This window comes from Chelonoidis abingdonii, chromosome 9 (genome assembly GCF_003597395.2).
Source record: "Chelonoidis abingdonii isolate Lonesome George chromosome 9, CheloAbing_2.0, whole genome shotgun sequence".
NCBI classification, from domain to species: Eukaryota; Metazoa; Chordata; order Testudines; family Testudinidae; genus Chelonoidis; species Chelonoidis abingdonii.
The window spans coordinates 23,349,404-23,371,601 of record NC_133777.1 but is presented as its reverse complement, the minus strand read 5'-3'; the positions used below and the strand labels follow the sequence as shown (position 1 = coordinate 23,371,601).

General features: G+C 42.4%; 1 protein-coding gene across 1 annotated transcript in view; it reads right to left on the bottom strand.

Moving 5' to 3' along the window:
* Positions 1 to 21,406, bottom strand: part of TEKT5 (tektin 5) — a 55,556-nt gene extending 34,150 nt beyond the window's left edge. Inside the window, exons 1-5 of the mRNA XM_032787274.2 lie at positions 20,834 to 21,406; positions 19,897 to 19,980; positions 16,530 to 16,600; positions 11,019 to 11,162; positions 2,028 to 2,250 (exon numbers count right to left, since the gene is read on the bottom strand). Of these exons, the coding sequence (XP_032643165.1) occupies positions 2,028 to 2,250; positions 11,019 to 11,162; positions 16,530 to 16,600; positions 19,897 to 19,980; positions 20,834 to 21,406 (1,095 nt within the window). The remainder of the gene's footprint in view (positions 1 to 2,027; positions 2,251 to 11,018; positions 11,163 to 16,529; positions 16,601 to 19,896; positions 19,981 to 20,833) is intronic.
* Between the last annotated feature and the right edge of the window lie 792 nt (positions 21,407 to 22,198).

Genomic DNA, 22,198 nt, shown 5'->3' with positions numbered 1-22,198 from the left:
GTCTAACTGAAGTCAGATGAAAGGATCCCAGTGAGTCTAGACAATTTAATGAGATTCCAGTCAACATGTATCTATCGGTACAGAGGGAATATCTCTTGTTGACTTTGTTCTACATGTTTTAGCTAATCAACTAATACTGTCGGGTCTCTTCTTAAACTTCAGTGAAAGAATTACTGCAAAGCTAACAAAGGTGGAATTTAAATACAAAACTGGCTATTTAAATACCATCCATGGTTTGTATAAGTGTGAAGAAGAGAGATATAATGTATGTTTGAAAAGTCAGATTGTCTGATTCACCAAAGAACAGTAGACTGTTTTTCTTGAGCATACCCAAGCTGTAACTTAGATTAAGGATGTGGGAGATATTTATATCAAAGGGGATGAAGCAACTTTGAGCATGAATCACTGAATACTATAGTGGCATTTTATAATCCTATTAAATGAGAGGGCAGTCTTCAAGCAAGAGAAATGTAATATTTTTATTCTCCTAGAAAGGCCTCAAGCCATCTTCTGATTTGGGTGAGAAAATTGAGGAAAGTCTCTACCCAGTTTGTTTGGCATATGTGCTGCAAGTTTGTGTTTTTGCAGCTACAATTTACAAACCCCTTTAGGCCACTTGAAAGCTTGACCTTAAACAATAATGCAGATTTTGTTATTGTTGTCAACAAAACAACCGAAAAAGATTCCTGCACAGACAAATGAAACTTCTCTGCTAGCTATTACATCATCATTTGATTCTTTTGCAAAAATTCAAGAAGAAATCTCTTTTAATGAGAATTTATTGCTCACTTAAATTATTCACTTTGGGTGCTAAATTATTAATGAAAGAGTGAAGGATTAAATAATTCAGGTCAATGCAAGAGCTGTGAGAGTCTGGAGCTAAATGAGATAGCACAAAGGCCTTGGGGGAGCTTCTGCAAGTCAAGGGTGACTTGACTTGCAGAAGAAAATTAAAATGGGTTGATCTCACAGTCATTACACAGGCCACCAGGCAATGGGAAATATGGGTGCAGAAAAGTCTTTGGGATAAGGAAAGTATGTGGTTAGTGGGCTAACCTTGGTCTGTCATCCATAAACTTCTTCCATCTGTTCTACTAGTCCCAGCTATAAAATGAAAGAAATCTACAAAGTTGAAAAGCCCACATGGGCACTGGTTTTGCCTGTACAGACTTCTCAGTTTTCCCTGAACTAGATTAATGAACATTCTTAATTAAAATTAAAAAATACTTAAGTTAAAATAAATGTTCTGTGTGGGCTTTCCCCTTGTTGCTTTAAATAAACATACAATGCACCTCACTCAATATAACACTGTCCTCAGGAGGCAAAAAATCTTACCGTGTTATAGATGAAACCGCGTTATACTGAATTTGCTTTGATCCACCAGAGTGTGCAGCCTCCCCCTCTCCCCAGGGCACTGCTTTACAATGTTATATCCTAATTCGTGTTATATCGATTGGGTCTTGTTATATCGAGGTAGAGGTGTATTAAAATCTTCCCCTTCTTCCAAAATTGAGGCGTGCTGCAGCTTGTAGGATTTTTAGTACTTTCTATTTGCTTTGTCTCCAGGGTTAATGCACCATTAACAAAGAACAAAGGAAAAGATTAACCAAACAAAAGCCATTCAAAAAATGTACTCTGCCAAGACCTTGAAATCCTTAAGGTCCTAAAATACCTTGTATTTGCTTGTGTTTTTTAATTAATGTCAATTAGCAAAAAGAGGCAGTGCTTAAGTCACCTTCTTACTCCTCCTCCTTCCTCTGACATTCCAGCTTCAAGCAGCATCATAGTGCACCTGCTGAGGCACGTTTTGCATTATGGCTTTGTGGTGCAGTAAATTTTTGCTGCTATGCTAACAGCTCTTCTTATGGCTCTAAATGCAACTTGTGATCCCATTTGGAGAACATTAATAAAGCTATTTGGTAATGTGCCAACAAAGGTGCTTTTAGCTGATTATTTAACTCACCAGTGAAAACTCTGGTTATTTCTGTCCTGAATCATACCTATTACTTCTGCTGTCATTTTCTTACCTTAGCCAGGTGTGTTTGTAGTTTGTTCTTTGTATCAGCTGTTTCAGCAATGCGATTGGTAAAGGCCAAGTTGGTATCAGTAAATTGCTTCCACATTTCCTCAGATACATTCTCCAGTGTGTTTTCTGTTTCTTCACAGAGCTTGATGGAGTTGGCCCGTGCATTCTGAGAGTGCCTAATATTGTCATCACTGAACTTTGCCCATGTCTCAGGAACTGAAACTCTGGAGGAAAACAATTTGAACTGAGAGGAAAAGAATGAAGTCCTCAGCCAAAATGAAGCTTGCATTCAATTACCACAACTGCAAAGCACAAATGAATTAAACGCTTAAATCCATGAGCTAACAGTTGGGGGAGGGGGTATTCCATTATCTTATTGCTCCACCTCAAAACCAGTTTGTGCAGGAGGAACAGAAAATGTTTTCAACTTTGAACAAACTTTCAGAAGAGCTACTGCTTTTACAGTGTTCCTATAGCTTTCTTGAATTTTGTAGTAGATATCAGTTACAAAACGCCTGTGCATTTTTTTTTAAGATTCTCAAGCCAATGACAATTATCCATTGTCTGATGTACCTTAGCGCAAAAGGACAAGCTTTAGAGATGAATTGTCTTGTAAAAGTATAAATGTGTATGAAAGTGGCTGACATACAAAGGAGATATACTCACTGAGTGCACCAGCAGAGATGTACAATTTGAAACAGGTCAGAATAAAGGGAAAGAAGGATGTTAAGCTAGTTCAGGCAGCAGGAGGAGGAATGGAAAATTTATCCAACTTTCAGGAAATTAAGTGATTTACATTAATCCCACAGACAAATCTTCTTTTTCCAGCCAACACTTGTGAGACAGGCAACCTAAGGTCTCATTGCACTTGGCTTCATTACCCGGCTAAGTTTGTTTTTGTTTTACTTTTTAAAGAATGACCTGTTCTTACATAAGTTCCTCCATATACTTAAGCACAAAATTACAATTTTTCAACATCAGGCATTTATGTCAACATTATACGCCTATCCTGCTCTTTAACAAGTGTATAGAGTGATCTGAGTTCATGCCTGGTATATCTGAGTTGGCACTTGGCACATTTTGTGCAAAATAAAGAATCTTTGTTTCCCCCACCCAACATGCCATTAAAGTATCTCAGAATAGTAACAAAGTATAGGGACTTTTCCTCCCTTGGTAATGATTTTAGGAGGGACAGATTTGAAGACTACATTTTAGTGAAACAACTGGTTCTGTGACCTTTAGTATTTCAGTCTTTTTTGGATGCCTGTAGGAGGAGTTGATGGGATGCATAGGTGAAGTAGCCCCTACCCTTCCCGAGGCACCACGTCTAATAGACTTTGCTCCTGGAATAGCACTGGTTATGCAACAATAGGGTAGCCTCCAACTTCTTCTCCAGTCATGGAGTTTCTGCTGACTTACCCCCTCTTGAACAGTGTTTCTGATTTCTCACCTCAGGTCCCTGAGTCCTTGTGCTGACTAGTGCAGCACCACCTCTGAAGCACTGCTGCAACTAGTGCAATGGATTCTAGGTCATGTTTGGATGCAGGAGCCAGGCCTTACCTGACTCAGCTTAACATATGATTCAGGGGCGTTGATGAGTTGTTGGAAAGGACAGAGAAGTGAGTGATTGTACGGATGTATTCCTGTAGGGCAGTGGTTCTCAAACTTTTGTACTGGTGATCCCTTTCACATAGCAAGCCTCTGAGTGCGACCTCCCCCCCTTATAAATTAAAAACATTTTTTGTATATTTAACACCATTATAAATGCTGGAGGCAAAGCAGAGTTTGGGGTGGGAATTGACAGCTCGTGACCCCCCCATGTAATAATCTTGCGACCCCCCTGAGGGGTCCTGACCCCCAATTTGAGAACCCTTGCTGTAGGGCACCCTATATGCTTCCACTGCCTGTGCTAGTCTGCAATTGCTATACCCAGACTGGAGTTGGAGGAGGAACAAGGGTATTGTGCTTAAGGCCCTAAACTGGGATTCAGAACTGGATCCAATTCCCATCTCTTTCTGTGTGGTCTTGGGCAACTCACTTAATTCCCCCATGCCTCAATTCCCCATATGTAAAATGGGGATAACCTTGGCAACCCTCAATCCAAACTACATCATGATATATGTACACATAAAACTTCTGCTTAGGTGCCTGGCGAACCCACTTCTGGCTGACAAGCCCAATTCAAGAGCACCACTTGACTAACTCCCAAGGGTGCTGAGGAAAAATTTGGCAATATTTGTGAGGCACTTGGATAATACAGTGACTACCAGAAAAAACGGTAAATAGGTTGAGTGGAAGTATAGATGGGGCTGCTTAGAGCCAAAGTTCAGGCATCCATTAACATTCCTTTTGCAGTGTACTGTACATGCCCAGACTTTAGGGAGATTTGGTTTCATGTCAAAACTTCACAGCTGGTTTGCATCTTCACAGTGTGAACCAAAATCCCAGATTTAGACACATTAAACTCTGAGTGTATGTGGATCTGGATCTAAATTTGCAGTCTGAGTCCTTCCCAAGCTCTGTGTGCTGCAAATAGAGCTGTGTGGAGGACAGAAGTTCTCTCCTCAGAAAGGATATGAGATTTTGAAATTTGATGTAGTTCCAAATAGGCACAAAACCTGAAAATTTCAAAATTCTCCATGAAGGAAAATTCCCCATGAAAATTAGTTTCAGGTTGATCAAAACCTCATTTCAAAACTATTAAAATGTTTCACTCATTTTTATTTTGTATTGATTATAATATAATACAAAATTTTAAAATGTGAAGTGAAATATTTTAAAATGAAAGACTGAAGTGTTTAATTCTGAGATGTCAATATAGGACATTTCAATGTTATTGGAATTCTTTTTCTCCAGGTTTTCTTCAGAAATTAAATTATGACTAAATTGACCGGCATTCACAAAGTGTTTGTATGTTGTCAGAACCACATAATCCAACAGAATACAGTTCCAGCTGAGTTTCTCTGGCCAGATATAGCTGCAAACATGTGTATTTAGAACTGTTGGGAGGTTGTGTCCAGATGATGTGCCTAGATACTGGCATGGCTTCCCACCAAAAACCATAGGTGTGTGAGGGAGAAGTCAGAACAAGATTGTAGGTTGACTTTCAGTATCCAAACCTACTATACCCTGCAGATGTGGATTTTCAGCAGACTTTCCCCTTCATTTGGATTGTGACCTCCCTCTACCCCCATTGTAAATGTGTGTTAGGAGCCATGTCAACCAGTTCTCTCTCCCACACCATTATTTTTCTCCTCTCATGTGTTTTCACATTAGCTTCTCAGCAAGGGGATTAGTCGCACCTCCTTCCTCTAGCTTCTCCTGAAATATGACGATGATTCAAATGAAAATTGTTAAGAATCCCTTGCAGTTACAGGGTGATTGGAATGAGGCAGCTAGATCCTTTTGTGGAAAACCACAGTTAGGTTAATTAAAGATAATCCAACAAGGAAAATAAGTCACCCACATGGCAAAAAGCTGAAAGTTGAAGAGCTAACGTGGCTGCACAGTTACAACTCATCCTGCTAACTACTAAGAGTGCAACTGCAAATGTTAAAGGCTATTATGGAAAGGTAAACATGGAAAGCTAGCCTGGATGTGGCAGCATTACAAAGGACACACCCTACAAAGGGGAACTACACCACTGCCTTCCTTTGAATTAGTTTAATCCATGTATGTAATGCACTGTGGAGCCTACGTGATGTTGTCTCCATCAAAACAAAAATGAACAAATTTTACAAAAACAAACAAAGATTTTCATGACGAAACTGAAGTGCCAAGTCAAGCTTCAGTTTGAGTTCAGATCTGCCTTCCTCTACCCCAAGCTTCCCTCTAAAGACATGTTTGAATCTAACCACTTAAAGGACTATTCACTATTGCTAGAGCTCCAGTCTTACATTTTTTCTTTAATGTTTTAGCTGAAAACTGGGGCTAAATGTTAACAGCTAAAGGTGAGGGCGGGGAGGAGAGATTATCCTGTCAATTTTTGTTTTCTCAGTGGATATGTTATGGTTTCCCTTGGGGTTTCTCTCTCAGATCTGAAATAATAAATGTACAAAGCCAGGGGACCTGACAGCTCTTGTCACTGAAAACTAAACCACCCAAATGCCACACTTTCATTTAGGCAGTTGTCCTGAAAAGCTTCTGTCATGCAATATGACTTGACAGTATCATGGATAAATCAGCATGCTAGATGCATGAATTTATAGGTTAAACACCATGCTTGTTTGAGCCCTGCCTGCAGCTACCGATCTAGATCATCTCTGTGCACTTTCTCCTCTTTTGTGCTCTGATGGAATTATCATAAAAACAATTTGCCTAGAAGTTCTCATTCTTGACTGAATATCCTAATTGCTTGATAACACTATTTTGCCAGCCTATAATCTATCTGGTAGACTGTGCTGAAAGGTCCATGTAGAACACACCTGCTATGCTCCTGAATGGAACAGATATGCTTGAACCTGATGTGATTTCAATCACGTTAATGGAAAATGGCATTGCTGTGGATAACATGGGGGCATAAGAGGAAAATGGCTATATAGGAACAAGAGTATAAAAGTGTCAGAGGGGTAGCCGTGTTAGTCTGGACCTGTAAAAGCAGCAAAGAGTCCTGTGGCACCTTATAGACTAACAGACGTATTGGAGCATGAGCTTTCGTGGGTGAATACCCACTTCATCGGATGCATGTAGTGGAAATTTCCAGAGGCAGGTATATATATGCAAGCAAGAATCAGGCTGGAGATAACGAGGTTAGGTTCAATCAGAGAGGATGAGCCCTCTTCTAGCAGCCTGAGGTGTGAACACCAAGGGAGGAGAAACCTGATTTCGTAAGTTGGCTAGCCATTCACATCTTTGTTTAATCCTGAGCTGATGGCGTCAAATTGCACGATCTGAAGCTCAGCAGTTTCTTTTTGAAGTCTGTCCTGAATTTTTTTGCTGCAGGATGGGCTCCTTAAATCTGCTATAGTTGCCAGGAGGTGACAGTTCTCCCCTACAGTTTTTGTATATGCCATTCCAATATCTGATTTAGTGCCATTATCCTTTTCCCGTAGGGCTGGTCCGTTTGACCACTGTACAGTACGCAGAGGCATTGCTGTGCATAGGGATGCGTAATATTACATTGATGGATGTGCAGGTGAATGAACTGTGATGATGTGGCTGATCTGTTAGTCCTGTGATGGAGTCACTCGTGTAGATATGGATGTGGCGCAGATTTGCATCAAGATTGTTGCATGAATTGTTCCTGAGTTAGAGTTACATGGTGCAGTGTGTAGTTACTGTGAGAAATGCCTTCAAGGTTCGAGTTGTCTGTGGGCTGAGGCTGGCCTGCACCTAAGGTCTGTGAAAGTGAAGACCATTGTCCAGATGGTGTTGTGATCGTGATGAGTGTTGAGGGCTTAGCTGGAACTATATGTGCTGCCAGTGGAGTTCTTCTTGGTTCCTTCCTGGGCTTGTCTTGCGAGGAGCTTCTGGTACACGTCGGCTCTGTGATCTGTTTTCTTTTTCCTGGCGGGTATCATAGTTTTAGGAATGCTTGGTGAAGATTTTGTAGTGTTTGTCTCTGTGAGGTTGGAGCAAATGTGGTTGTACCTCAGTGCTTGCTGTAGACAATGGATGTGGGTGTTCTGGGATGGAAGCTGGAGGCTGATAGCTAGGCATAACAGCGGTGGGTTTTGTGAGTAGGTGTGTTACGTGACCATGCAATTATTGCGACTTAATGTGTGTGCTTAAGAAGTGACCTCCTGTTTAGATTGTCCATGCAGGTGGGATGAGTGGGTGGAAGCTGTCGATATCAATGGTGTGGCATTTTTCAGAGTCTCCTTTCCGTCGTCCAGATTGAAGATGTCATCAATCAGGTAGCGTGTCACAATCTCACTGCTAGAAGGAAGCCCATCTCCCTGAGGTTGAACTAACTCATTATCTCAGGCCTGATCTTGCTGGCATTATTACCTGCCTCTGGAAATTTCCACTTACATCAATCCGAAAAGTGGTATTCACCATTGAGACGCTCAATGCTCCATATACATCTGTGAGTCTATAAGTCCACAGACTCTGTGCTGCTTTAAGAGTATATAAACTTACCCATTGGCTATTATTTACCTTCAGTTAAGCTAGAAATTCTTGTTCACTTCCAATAATCCAGCAGGATCATGTTGTAGGCCGTTGGTGCGCTATTGCCAATTCCAGCCCCGAGATGCCTGCATTTCAGTATAAGTGTGATCCCTTATAAAAAGACTTTTAAATAAATAGACTCTCTCACCAAGCTCTCTGGTGTTTGGTGCCAGACAAGCCCAAGAAAGAAACCAACAGAATTCCACTGGCCATCGCCTACAGTTCTCAGCTAAAACCTCTCCAATACATCATCAGTTATCTACAACCCATCCTGGACAATGATCTCTCGCTTTCACAGGCCTAGGGAGGCAGCCCAGTCCTCGTCCACAGACAACCCATCAACCTTAAGCATTTCTCACCAGCAAGCACACACTGCACCATAGTAACTAACTCAGGAATCAATCCATGCAACAAACCTTGATACCAGTTCTGCCCACATATCTACACCAGCGACACCATCACAGGACCTAACCGGATCAGCCACATCATCAGCGGTTCATTCACCTGCATGTCCACCAATGTAATATACGCCATCATATGCCAGCAATGCCCCTCTGTTATGTACATTGGTCAAATGGGACAGTCACTACGTGAAAGAATAAATGGACACAAGTCAGATATTAGGAATGGCAATATACAAAAACCAATAGGAGAACACTTCAACCGCCCAGGACACACAATAGCAAATTTAAAGGTAGCCATCCTGCAGCAAAAAAAACTTCAGGACCAGACTCCAAAGAGAAACTGCTGAGCTTTAGTTCATTTGCAAATTTGACACCATCAACTCAGGATTAAACAATAAGACTGAATGGCTAACCAACTACAAAAGCAGTTTCTCCTCCCTTGGTGTTCACATCTCAACTGCTAGAAGAAGGCCTCATCCTCCCTGATTGAACTAACCTCATTATCTCCAGCCTGATTCTTGCTTGCATATATATACCTGCCTCTGGAAATTTCCACTACATGCATCCGACAAAGTGGGTATTCACCCATGAGAGCTCATGCTCCAATACATCTGTTAGTCTATAAAGTGCCACAGGACTCTTTGCTGCTTTTAAGAGTATAAAACTTACCCATTGGACTATATTTACCTCAGTTAGCTAGAATATTCTTGTTCGCTTCCAATTCCCAGCATGTGTCATGTTGTTAGAGCCAGTGGAGCGATTGCCAAGTTCCAGCCCAGAGATGCCTGCATTTCAGTAGTAAGTGTGATCCCTTATAAAAAGGACTTTTTAAATAAATAGACTCTCTCACCAACAGAAGTTGGTCCAGTGCAAAATATTATCTCACCCACCTTGCTTCTTCCTCCCTGAGCAGACATCAGCAGGTAGTGCTACCTATTATTCGTATGTACGAAGTAGACTCAGAACCACAAGTAATGCTGCATTGCAAATTGATCTCTACCAGGCAGCTAACATGCCTTTAGCACAACAAACACTGCCCTCTGTTGCATGAAGTTATTTTATTCCTGTCATTTTTAAGCCAAATGTAAGTCTCTTGATTACATCTAAGGCTACCCTCAGGACAGATTATTGTCAGTTATCAGTAGTTTTCTCATTAACTGACTAGTGCTAGGGTTTGTTTGTTTTTTTTATTAGCTTTTGAAAATCTAAATCCTGACAGTAAATGTAGAGCTATGGCAAACTTTTTCAATGTTACCAATGTAATGGAAAGGGTTAAAAAATTTTGACAAGCCCATAGACCTAATTCTCAAGTAACCCTGGGCTATTTTATGGAAATATCATGTAGCACAAAGCTTGGTGTGTGTTTGCATGGTTTTGACCCAAATCATATCACACTTTGCAGTTACAGCAAAATGTTACTTTGATTTTTATTTGTTTTTTTTTAATTGAAAGGTGGAAATATTTATGAATCAAACAGTGGGAAAAAATCTGCATGAATCCCTGCGAAGGTTCCCATAGCTTTAAAGGAGCATTCTAGCTAGAAGATAAAGCTCGCTACAGGCTAAGTTATGTACAGGCACCAGAGATGACCAACTTCCCACACATCTCCAAGAATCATGTTGACTGGACTTTCATGACAATTGCTTGTTCAAATAATGTTCTTTAAAAAGAAACAAGGAGTTTCAAATATGTGGAGACAGAGTTGAAGGTAAAAAGGATTCAGCTCCTCTTTGGGCCACCTCTGCTTTCAAAGGAGCCTTGCCAGCAAAACCTGGTGGTGTGGCTTATTATTGGTAAATATTTAATCTCCCCTCTGCCAGATGAATGAAGGGTGTTGATAAGCTCCAGAGGGAGATAGATCCAGTCATAGGTGTGGTCAACACTGTAAAGTTAGGTCAACCCAGCAACGTAGCTCAGGGGTGTAAAAAATCCACACCCCTAAGTGATGTGGGTAAGCTGACCTAATCCCCAGTGTAGACAGCACTAGGTCAACAGAAGGATTCTTCTATTGACCTAGATACCATTTCTCAGAGAGGTGGATTAACTACACCAACAGGGAAACCCTCCCATCAGTCTAGGTAGTGTCTACACTGAAGTGCTACAGTGCAGACCCTCCCTCCTTGAGGGGTCCCAGAGCCCAGGCACCAGTCTGAGTCCAAACATCTACACTGTAATTTAATTGTACTGCATCCTGAGCCCCAGGAGCCTGAGTCAGCTGACACAGAACAGCTGCCTGTATTTTGTTGTAATGTAGACATTCCCTGAAGCTTCTGAAGGAATAAATAAAAAGCAAGGAGTAACTGAAGGTAATGGAGGGTCTAATGGCAAAATGTGCAATCTTAAAGAAAAGGCCACTTTTTTTTCTTGAAGAAGAGGTGAGACCCTGATGGACATTAAGGCATGCATAGGAATCTGCCCCACAGCTATGGGGGAGTGTCATATAAGGGATAGAAAGTACAATAATTATTCATACTTACGTTCCATCTATTTTTTCCACTCCATGATAGAAGCTGATGCTATCCGATGTGTTCCTCAGATTATAACACTTCTCATCAATAAAATGTGCTGAGTTTTTGTCAGAAAGATCTCTCTCTAGTGCGTGCTGTGCATCTCTGTTGATACTGCAAAGAACAAGTTCTTACATTAAAATATAATCCATCTTTAATCAGCACATTTACTTTGGCATTGCTTACAGATTAACTGGTTCCTTTCATTTCAGTCCTGTATAGCCTGACTTCTGCCCATCTGATCCTACAGTCCATTGGCTTCTGCTGGGTAGCATGGACAGTATGAGCTTATTGCACTGACAATTGGGTTAGAGAGCATGTTTAGGGAAGTGGTAGCTATGGCATATTCTCTCCTCCATAAGAACATAAGGCAGGCCATACTGGATCAGACCAATGGTCAGTCTAGTCCAGTATCCTGTCTTCCAACAGTGGCCAATGCTAGGTGCTTCAGAGGGAATGAACAGAACAGAACAATTATAAAGTGATCCATCCCCTGTCATTGAGTCTCAGCTCCTGGAAGTCAGAGGCTTAGGGACACCCAGAAAGAACACAGAGTTGCATCCCTGACCAATTTGGCTAATAGCCACTGATGGACCTTTCCTCCACGAACTTACTTTTTTGAAGCCAGTTATACCTTTGACCTTCACAATATCCCCTAGCAATGAGTTCCACAGGTTAACTGTGCATTGTGTGACGTACTTCCTTATGTTTGTTATGTTAAATCTGCTGCCTACTATTTTCATTGGGTGACCCTGGGTTGTTGTGTTATGTGAAGGGGTAAATAACACTTCCTTACTCACTTTCTCCACGCCATTCATGATTTTATAGACCTCTATCATATCCCCCCTTATTCATCTCTTTTCTAAGATGAACAGTCAGGGGTGATGGCAGCTGTACAGGCCCAGAATTTCTATGATTGGAAGTATCAGGAGAGCAAGCCACCAAGGTCCCAGGTGTTCTATCTGATGCACCTTGCTCGGAAGTGGCTATGGACTTAGGCATGCAGCTCGGAAAATATTTTGGAGACGTTGGTCATAGACCAATTTATGCAGAGATTACTGCCAGACCTGCGTGTGTGTGTGTAGGCCAGGACAACCCATCCACCTATGATAAAAAAATCGTGCTGGTAGAGAGACAATTGACGGCCAGGGAATTGACCTATCTACCTAGGGAAGGCCCCATACAAGGCAGGTGACCAACACCAATACCAGGGGTTTAGGTGACCAGACACTCGGGGATCCTTACGTGAAAGAAGAGGGAGGCCAAAGACCAGACGGGAATCCAGGAGGATGGGAATGGATTGGGTGGGGGAAACCCCAAGGCTAAACCTCCTAACCTAGAAGAAGTACTTATAGATGTTACAGGTGTGGGAAGCTGGGTCACATAGCGGCCCAGTGCCCTAACCTCGAAGAGCCCATGCAGTGTAATCTCGGGGACTGGAGTGGCCCATGCTCCCTCCTCAACCTTGTGGGGGTTGCAGTCACCCCACACAAATATACAAGGCCAGTAAAAGTGGATGGGGTAGAAATCATAGTGCTCGTAGATTCCAGGAGTGCTATTACCCTGATCTCAGGTAAACTAGTAAAGTGCAGCCTGTTAACGCAGGCTGAACGTACAGTGGTAACATGTGTCCATAGGTCTGTTAGCTACTACCCCATCGTATCAGTAAAGCTAGAAGTTCAGGGAAATGTCACTCAGGTGAAAGTAGGGGTGGGCCCACACCTCCCTGTCCCATGCTCATCGGAAGAGATTTTCTTGGATTTGGAAACTTGCTCCCACTGGAGGGGTCAGAGGCAGAGTAGCTCCTGAACTGAGGGAGACCTCCACAGCAGAATGTTCTTCCTCAATGTTCGTGGAAGTATCCCAGGAACTATTCCCCGCCCCTGGGGGAGGCTGAAGACCAAAAGGAAAAAAAGGGCTGCCTAGGCATTGGGTACCCGAATCCTGCTATAAGGACAAAGGACTGCCTGTGTAGGTGGGCAGACACAGGCTACTAAAAGAAAAGACCCCGAGATGCAGGAAGGTTCAGAAACTGGTTCCAACACACACACACACCCCACCCCTACAGAGCCATCTGAGAGAGTAGAATAAGATCCCTCAGAGTTCCAGCTGATAAGTCACGAGAAGGCAACTTTCAGATGGGACCAGGTGGAGGACTCAAGGTATGAGAGCACTGGGAAGGAGGTGGCTGAGATAGATGAGGTACCCATAGCGGGGAAAAACTTGAGTGCCCGGGCCATACTTCATAATCAAGAAGGACCTCCTGTACCTGGTTGTGTGCGTGCAGGAGCAAGAGGTACACCAGCTCCTAGTACCCTGGAAACACCAGAGGACAATATTAAATCTTGCCCACAGTCATCTTTTTGGAGGACATGTGGGGGCAGAGAAAACCCAGGCGCAAATCTTGCGCAGGTTCTTCTGGCTGGGAGTACATGAGACTGTCCAGCAGTACTGCACCTCCTGTCCCAAATATCAATTGCACAGCTCTCATCTGCATCTAAGAGTCCCTCTGGTACTCCTGTCGATCATCGAAGTTCCGTTTCAGCAGATCGCCGTGGAAGCATTACATTACTGCCTGCTTGGCATAGATTTGTCCTTGTAACTGACCATGCCCCTCTTCAATAGATGCACCGAAACAAGGAGAAGAACTCCAGGGTAACCAAGTGGTTCTTGTCTCTCCAACTTTTCCAGTTTCACATGCAACATAGAGCAGGCAGCTGCCATTGCAATGCCGATGGTTTGTCACGTGTGCACTGTATGGCGTCCCAAGCTGCCCAACCTCTTGGTGTTGAGCAGCGGGGAGGGATATATGACAGACCCAGACTGGTTGGGTGCAGGAGTCTGGTAGAAGGAAAACACACTGCACGCTGGATGAATAGTTTTCTGTTCCCTGAGTGACCAGGGCAGGCGCTGCCCCAGAGCAGTCAGGAAGGTGCTAGAAACAATTGAGTCAGGCGGACTCCATAAGACACCTGGAACCAATTAAGAACTGATTAGAAGCAATCAAAGGAAACAGGCTAATCAGATCACTTGAAGCCCATTTTGAACCAGCTGGGACTAGTTTAAAAGTGAGCTCCTTGACAGAGACCAGCTAGTAGGAGCTGAGAGTAGGAAGGTGTGCTGGAGGAAGACTGGGAGAAAGAAAGTTTGCATGTAAAAGACCCAGAAGAACAAGTGTGGTCAGGTACCTAAGAGGGACCGTTTGGGGAAGTAGCCCAGGGAAGGGCTATAGCTCTGGTAGTATAGGAAAACTATCTGTTTCTGCTGTCAATTATGGTCCCTGGGCTGGAACCCAAAGAAGAGGGAGGATCTGAGTTCCCCTCAACCCCCCCCTACACACACACAAATGCTCCCTGAGAAGGAAAACAGGGACCAAAGAGGTTTCTTATGCTGAACCTGTTGATTGGCCGATGATGAAGGTGACTCAGTAAGCAGTAACCCTTGCCTCTAGGAGGGGAGAGGGACTACATTGAGGGTCACAGGAAACCTCTGAGGTAAACCCTAACTGCCTAGAAGTGCAGGACCCCCCCCGCCCCAAGGCAAAGCTGGTGCTTTGCCATAATATTTTTATTGAGATGATGTGTCCAGGATGGCCCACAATATTCAAGCTATGGGTTTACCCTGGCTTTATACAGTGGCATTATTATATTTTCTGTCTTATTAGCTTTCCCTTTCCTAATGGTTCCTAACATTCTGCTAGCTTTTTTGTCTGCTGCTGCACACTGAGTGGATGTTTTCAGAGAACTATCCACAATCACACCAAGATCTCTTTCTTGAATGGCAACAACTAATTTAGAACCCATCATTTTGTGTATATATAGTTAGGGTCTTTTCCAATGTGCATTATTTTGCATTTATCAACATTGAATTTCGGCTGCCATTTTGTTGCCCAGTCACCCAGTTTTTTGGGATTCTTTTGTAACTCTTTGCCGTCTGCTTGGACTTAGAATCATAGACTATCAGGGTTGGAAGGGACCTCAGGAGATCATCTAGTCCAAAGCCCTGCTGAAAGTAGGACCAATTCCCAATTAAATCATCCAACAGATTTTTGCCCCATATCCCTAAATGGCCCCCTCAAGGATTGAACTCACAACCCTGGGTTTAGCAGGCCAATGCTCAAACTACTGAGCTATCCCTACCCCCATCTTGAGTCATTTTGTATCATCTGCAAACTTTGCCACCTCATCGTTCACTGTTTTTTTCCAGATCATTTATGAATATGTTGAACAGCAAGGGTCCAGTGCAGATCATTGAGGGACCCTGCTATTTACCTGTCTCCACTGTTAAACTGACCATTTATTCCTACTCTTTGTTTACGGTCTTTTAACCACTTACTGATCCATGAGGGACGATCCCTGCCCCACCTCTTAACCTCTGGTATTACATCTGGACAGCTGAATACATTTAAAAATCATCATTTTGGTGATGGGTGGATGGCCAGAAAGGATAGAGATAAAGATTGGCTGTTTTATGCACTATGCATCTGTAGCGAAGTCCTGTAGCTGGCGTGACAAACTAGCTTTTGAAGTTTCTATCATCCTGTCTTGGAGAGGAAAAGGTAGGAGACTTGCAATGGGAACACCTGAGCCAGCTATGTTGCTATGGGTGGGAAGCAGAATGGAAAGACAAGTAAAGTGTTCAGCTCTCCCAACCCTGCAGATTTTGGAGTCAGATTGACCTAAAGCTAGTCACGTTTTGGGTGGGTAGAAAGCCACACCCTGCCTCTCTGGTGCTATTGCTCATCCTGCCCACAAGGAGGGGATATGTGGCTTCATTTTTGCTCTCTTAGCCACATGGAACCTTCGTAATAACTTCTCTTCCTTTTGCTTCTTACACAGCAGTGGACATCCGGCCCTTTGACTTCAGTGGGAAAGATCAAGACCCTGTTTTTCTCAGTAGTAAGAGATTTGCTAGTACCTTGGCATTTAAACTCAGCAGTATATCTTCTGTCAATACTTTTCAATTGAAACATTATAATCTGTATGTTCCATATTTGGTCATAAAACTGTATAAAAGTTAACTTAGCAATCACAGCCAATGGAAGTGAGTAGAATTCATGCCACCAAAATATAAACTTGGCTTTTATTTGATCAGTATTAAATACAAAATTATTTCAGATGTTGCAATAATGAGTGGCAGAAATGCACCTCAGCTTGACTCATATAACTGTACCATTGACAAGAACAGTAATTATAAAATCTATTTATATATGTCTTTCCCATGTGGCCTAACCATCATGTATAATCATCTCCCTTTGATGTATGCCTGCTTCCAGTTATACTAATGGCAGTTTTGCACCTAGCAAGGAGAGAATAGAAACATGAATCTTTTTGTCCATATCATTATTGAGTAGTTGAAGGAAGTGAATGTAATCAGACTTATCAAATCAGATATTATTTATTCTAGAATAATTTACATTTCACAAGGAAACTGGATTCATTTCCCCTTTCTTTTAGATGGGGTTTAAAAGCAAACACTTACCCCAACTGTTGATCAATTCTTTCTGCAAGTTTTCTCATTCTTTCTTGACAAGACTTGAACAAGTCAACTTCCTATAAGGAAAAATGTCAAACTGTTAATACTGTGATTACATTAATTTGCTTCAGTGTATTTAAAAAAACCTTAACTATTCTGCAGATTACATACATATCCATCACATATCTAACTGCCCTGAGGGAAGTTGAGAATGTCCTTTGTCAGTACTGAGATATGATACACTGTGCACCAATCAAAACAGGGAGCATTTGATTTCCTATTCTCTTCCTCTGGGCAATAAAGCTGTACCTTAACACTGATACAATTAGTGTTTATGGCTTGTTATGTAATATCAAGCACATTAGTAGACAGGACCACCCTAACAAATATAGGGTCAAATTCTGCTTGACTTAGGCATGCTAGAGACATTTCAGACCTGAGGCTTAGACTATTAACCCACATTCCTTAATTTCTCACTCACGTTCCCTAAGGGGAAAAATTGTGTTATCTTGGAGTTTAGTTTGAGAAAAATCTCACTTCAGGGAAAAACTCTTTATGAATACTATTATAGTTTTCTTCAGAAGGACTAATATTAGCCAAGAGCTTCAAAGTTGAAGTTCACCTGTCTTCAGAAAACCAAACTCAAACACACCATGTTGGAAACCATGTAAAGACCGTAATTATGGTCTCCCAAACAAACTTAATTTTGCCTTTGTACTGCCCTGCTGCTTCCCTTCTTCAATCCATTGTATCCTTCATACCTAGCTTGTAAGATATAGTTTTATATACACGAGTTTACAAAACACTGAACATATTTCCTTAAGTGGTTTCAGAAGTCTTTAAGATACCTTAAATTAAAAAAAAAAAAAAAAGTATTTGTTCAGTGTGGTTTTGGAAGATAGCAGCTTCTAGACTTGAGCTTCTCTGATATTAAGTAATGAGTCTTAACTACGATATTGCTTTTGCTGTTACCAGGCAAGTCTCATAATTAAATGTTCTGGATTTGGACTTTGATGATGTGGCCCCTTTAAATCTCTTCTGTGGTTTACCGTAAGTCATTTAAGGAGAAACTTTCCCTTGATGTTGGGTAGACACTAAGTCTGATTGTCCAAACCTGGACTTAAGGGTGTAAAAATCATAAATGTTGCAAAGCTGTAAATTCAAAATCAAGGTCCCCAGTTTAAAAAAATGTAAGAAATGATAGGAAAATAAGAAAATGCACAGTCAGTACCTGAACAACTTTAATTCTGGCCCAAACCTCTGCCATGATAAGCCTAGAAACTTAGAGGCAACATGAGTCTCTAAGAACACACACGCTCATGTTCGCAGATGCTAAAGCATCAGGAGCACCTCTTAGTAGACCACCTTCTGTCTTACAGTGATCGCACAATGGCATAGCCTTTGAACAAAATGACAGTTATATTCACACTGCAAATTCCTAAGACTGTTTTTTTTAGATCCAAAAGCTACCAACAGGAAAATACATATGGGGTCAGTTTGAACTTAAAAGAGCACTTGATTGTATTAGTAGAAGTAGTGTTACTGAAGTGCCTAGGAATCCAGTCATTGGCCAGGACCCTATTGTGGTAGGAACGGTACAAACAGGACAAAAAGACTGTCCCTGCTCCAAAGAGCTTAATTAATCACCCTTCCTCAGATTTAAACATGCCTCCAAATGCTGTAAAAACAATTTCAGTACTTTCTTAAGAACCCTTGCCAATAAGGTGATTTTTTTATTTTTTTTACCCCTAATTCCAGCTCTGACGCTGCCCACCATCCACTAAAGGTAGGTCTGCACTGTAATCAGGGAGCGTAATTGCAGCCTCAGTAGACATATCCTGGCTAGCTTTAATCTAGCTATCTCATGTACCGATACAATGAAGCCAGAGCAGCATGGGCTTCATCATGGGTTGTGAGTTCAGTCCTTGAGGGGGCCATTTAAAGAACTGGGGTAAAAAATGTGTCTGAGGGTTGGTCCTGCTTTGAGCAGGGGGTTGGACTAGATGACCTTCTGAGGTCCCTTCCAACCCTGATAGTCTATGAATCACACACTCTATGGTTTATGTAGCCATACCCTCAGGAGCAGCTAGTTTTTTTTCCAGATGAGTCAGTTAGTCCCGTCAAGCCCCCTTACACTCCTTGCTTGGCTAAGTGCCAAATAGAACACTTGTGACTGATTGATTGAGGGTCCAGAGCTAGGATAGGTTCATTAGATTCCTGGGCCTTACAGTCAGGTGGGTAGCTATAAGGGAGAAACCAATCTTCTGTAGAGAGAAATCCACAGAGTGTGAGTCATCCTCTAAAGGGCAGGAAAGGAAAAGAGAAAAGAAAAGCTGTAAGGACCTAGGGAGAAGCTAGAGGCCTGAGAACTGGGAGGCTGTGTTAAGCACAAGCTACAGGGAAGCAGCACAATGGAAGTTGGAGGGAGGAAGTGCCCCAGGAAAACAGCAGTATGTATGAAGCAGCAGACCTAGCTGCTTAATATAGGGTCCCTGAGTTGGAACCCGTAGTAGAGAGGGAGCCTGGGCTCCCCTGCCACTCTTGAGGAAGAGGCATGCAAGCCGAGTAGGAGGAATGTTGAGTCCAGGTTGGGACTGAAGTCTTACCCTGAAGCTGAGGAATAGTCCAAGAGGGAGCTGAAGGCTCTTTTGTATTGGGATGTTTTGTGAATTTTCAAATTGGAACCCTGGAAGATAGCAGAACTTTGTGTGACTTGGCTGGAGGGCCAAGCTATGAAGCACCTGGTGAGAGGCAGATGGACAGCAGAAGGTGCTGGAGACAAGGGCTGCTTGCAACATTGCACCCTGACACAAGAGGACAAGATGGGTGGTGAGTACACTACCTTACAGGTGACTACACAGATGAAGCCCAAAGATAACTCAAGAGCAGTGATTGGAGGAACCATCAGAATGAAGCTTTCTTTCCTGGCTATTGGGGTGAGGAAAAAGGGGTATGCTTTCATCCTTCCATCCCAGCTTCCCCTCTTCCATGACCCCTGCTGCATTCACATAAACTCACTTAGCTCCCTCCCCCATAGTGTTTATTCCCATCTCTCCCTGTCGACTAACTTCCCACAGGTTAGATTGGACTGGGTATTCAATTATATGGCGAGACACTAGAACAGAATTTATGTGATGTAGTGTCTAAAGCTTTGACACCTTACCCATCATGTCCAAAAGGTAACAATCATATTCATGATTAATTTCTCAAAATTACCAGGGGTTCCTTAACTTGATGTGTTTTCCTCCTTCTCTTCAGTCTTGCAACTGAATTTCAGAGAGAGTTTGTGGGTTTTGTCCAAATAAAAACCACCTGCTTTGATTGTTAGCTATTTTTGACATATTAATTTATTAAATAACAAGTCTCATCATACCCGTATGAGGTTCTTTTCCACATCATCATGTACTAGGTCAATCCCCATCCGCTTCTCACGGTTATATAAGCATTCCAAGGCTACCTGCAAGCAAACCAGAGGAAAATTTACATCAAATTCAGTATTGCACTATACAAAGGAACTTCAATTTACTTGTCAAGGGACCATTGAACAGATTGGTAAGAGGTGGCCTTCTAACAGAGATGGAACAGAATTGTACTTGATACTTTGGGATGGTTTCATTGTATATAACGGATGCATGTCTATGATTTATGCTTATCTCTGTTGGTGTTTGCTTTCTAATGGCGAGCTGCAGGATATGCTCTTGAATTTTGATTTTTGTATTTGTACTTGCATACAAGTTTCTTTGATAGAAATAACTTTCATAGATAATATTCTACAAGTTTTATAAACTCTAACTCTAGACTTCTGATGTTTTTAGTGTTTGCTGACATCCATTCCTAAACAGCAAAACTTAAATCCATGTTAATGCAATTAACTTGCATCTCAGATCTTCAAAATGCAATCTCTAGAGCTGTGTTTTGGTAAAAATAAGAGTAGGCTTCTGGTTGGTCTACACTAGGAGGGGGGATTGAACTAAGATACGCAACTTCAGATATGTGAGTTGAAGTATCTTAGTTCGACTTACCTGGCTATCCTCACGGTGGCAAGTTGACTGCCACAGCTCCCCCATCAACTCTGCTTACTCCTCCTGCCGAGGTGAAGTATGAGCGTCGATTCACGGATCGATTTATCTCGTCTAGACGAGATGAGATAAATCGATCCCCGATAGATTGATTACTACCCGCCGGATCGGCGGGTAGTATAGATGTACCCTTAGACATACTAATACATTCGATATTAAGCTAGAACTCTATCCATTTGCTTTGCCTGTTCCCCAAAGTGGTTTAGAGAACAGTAGCTACCTCTCACTCACCTTCAGTGGCCTTTGTGCCTCATCAGCAGCACACTCCAGCCGCCTCTTGGCTGTTTCCAGGGCACGAATCTCTGTCAGTAGACGCTCTAGCTCATAGGTCAGCTCCGACCTCCAAAAATCTATGTCAGAGAGTCTCTGTCCTAGGCTCCTTCCAGTGTTGTCCTGTGTCTGCTGGGTTAGCTGGCTTTTGTCTTGCATCAGTCGCAAAGAATCAGCATTCAGCCGGCCAGCCCAGTGCCGGCAGGACTCCGATCCTTTGTATTGAACCATGTTTGCCTGGTACCAGTCATGGGGGGAGTAGCGAGCATATAAAGCAGACCGCACTGAGGGCAGTATAGTGGGTGGCCGTAAAGGGGCAGAGATTCGCATACTCCCCTGCTCACCTGAGTTGGTGGGGACTGCAGATACTCTGTAAAACAGGCTGGGTCTCCATGAGTTGAGGTAGCGGTAACCTGGCAGGTAGTAAGACTGGTAACTGTCTTGAGTAGTGCTGGTGGAGACTGGCTCAGGGAATAAGTAGCTCTTTTTTGGGCCACAGTAGCTGGCTGTCTGAGTGGTTCCAAGGAACTCCATCCTGCTCCTTACCTCATACACCCACCCACCCTTTCTTTGTAACCCAAACACTGCAGCCTGTTTAGCTTCAAAGCCCAGAGAGGAATGGTTGTATCTCGTGGCTAGTGCTGCTTTTATTGCAGGTACTGCTTTATCCTCTGTGACTCAGCGATGTTGTCATAAAGCCTGCTGAGGACATCATTATCCACAAAGGATCCTTAAGCATGCTCAGGTTGGCTTTATTAAACAAACAAACCAACTGCACTGAGGAAGCAGGTTGCTTTGAAAGACTGCTGAGGATTGTTATTAACTGCATAAGCTCCCAGTGCAGATGTGTGCTCAGGTTCCTGGGAACATTTGGCTCATGCCAGCCATGCTTAAAGGCTTAACGCTGCCTTTGGCATAGTCAGCCCCAGACAAGTAACTGTATAGTTATCTGTACAAATGACTTGGAGAACTGGCTGAGTGTGGATAAAGTAAAACTGAGTAAAAATCTCAGGCTTTGCCTCTGTTTGTGCATTTACATGAGGTTTTTTTGGTAAGGTGGAGAGCCCTTTCTCACACCTCCTTTTAACTATCTTATTCCCTCCCATTTACAAATATTTACTAAAATCCCATACTGAAAATGCATTTTTCCCATTTCTCCTCTCTATATTTTGTCCTCTGTCTCACATCTTTGTCTTTCTTAAATCTACTGCTTCGAGACCTCCATGTGGCTCATCCCCATACAAGGAATTTTGCAGATAAATCATTTGTTTCAATAGAAATAATATTTCTCTCAAACAATATTCCTTAAATTGCTGCAGATTAGTT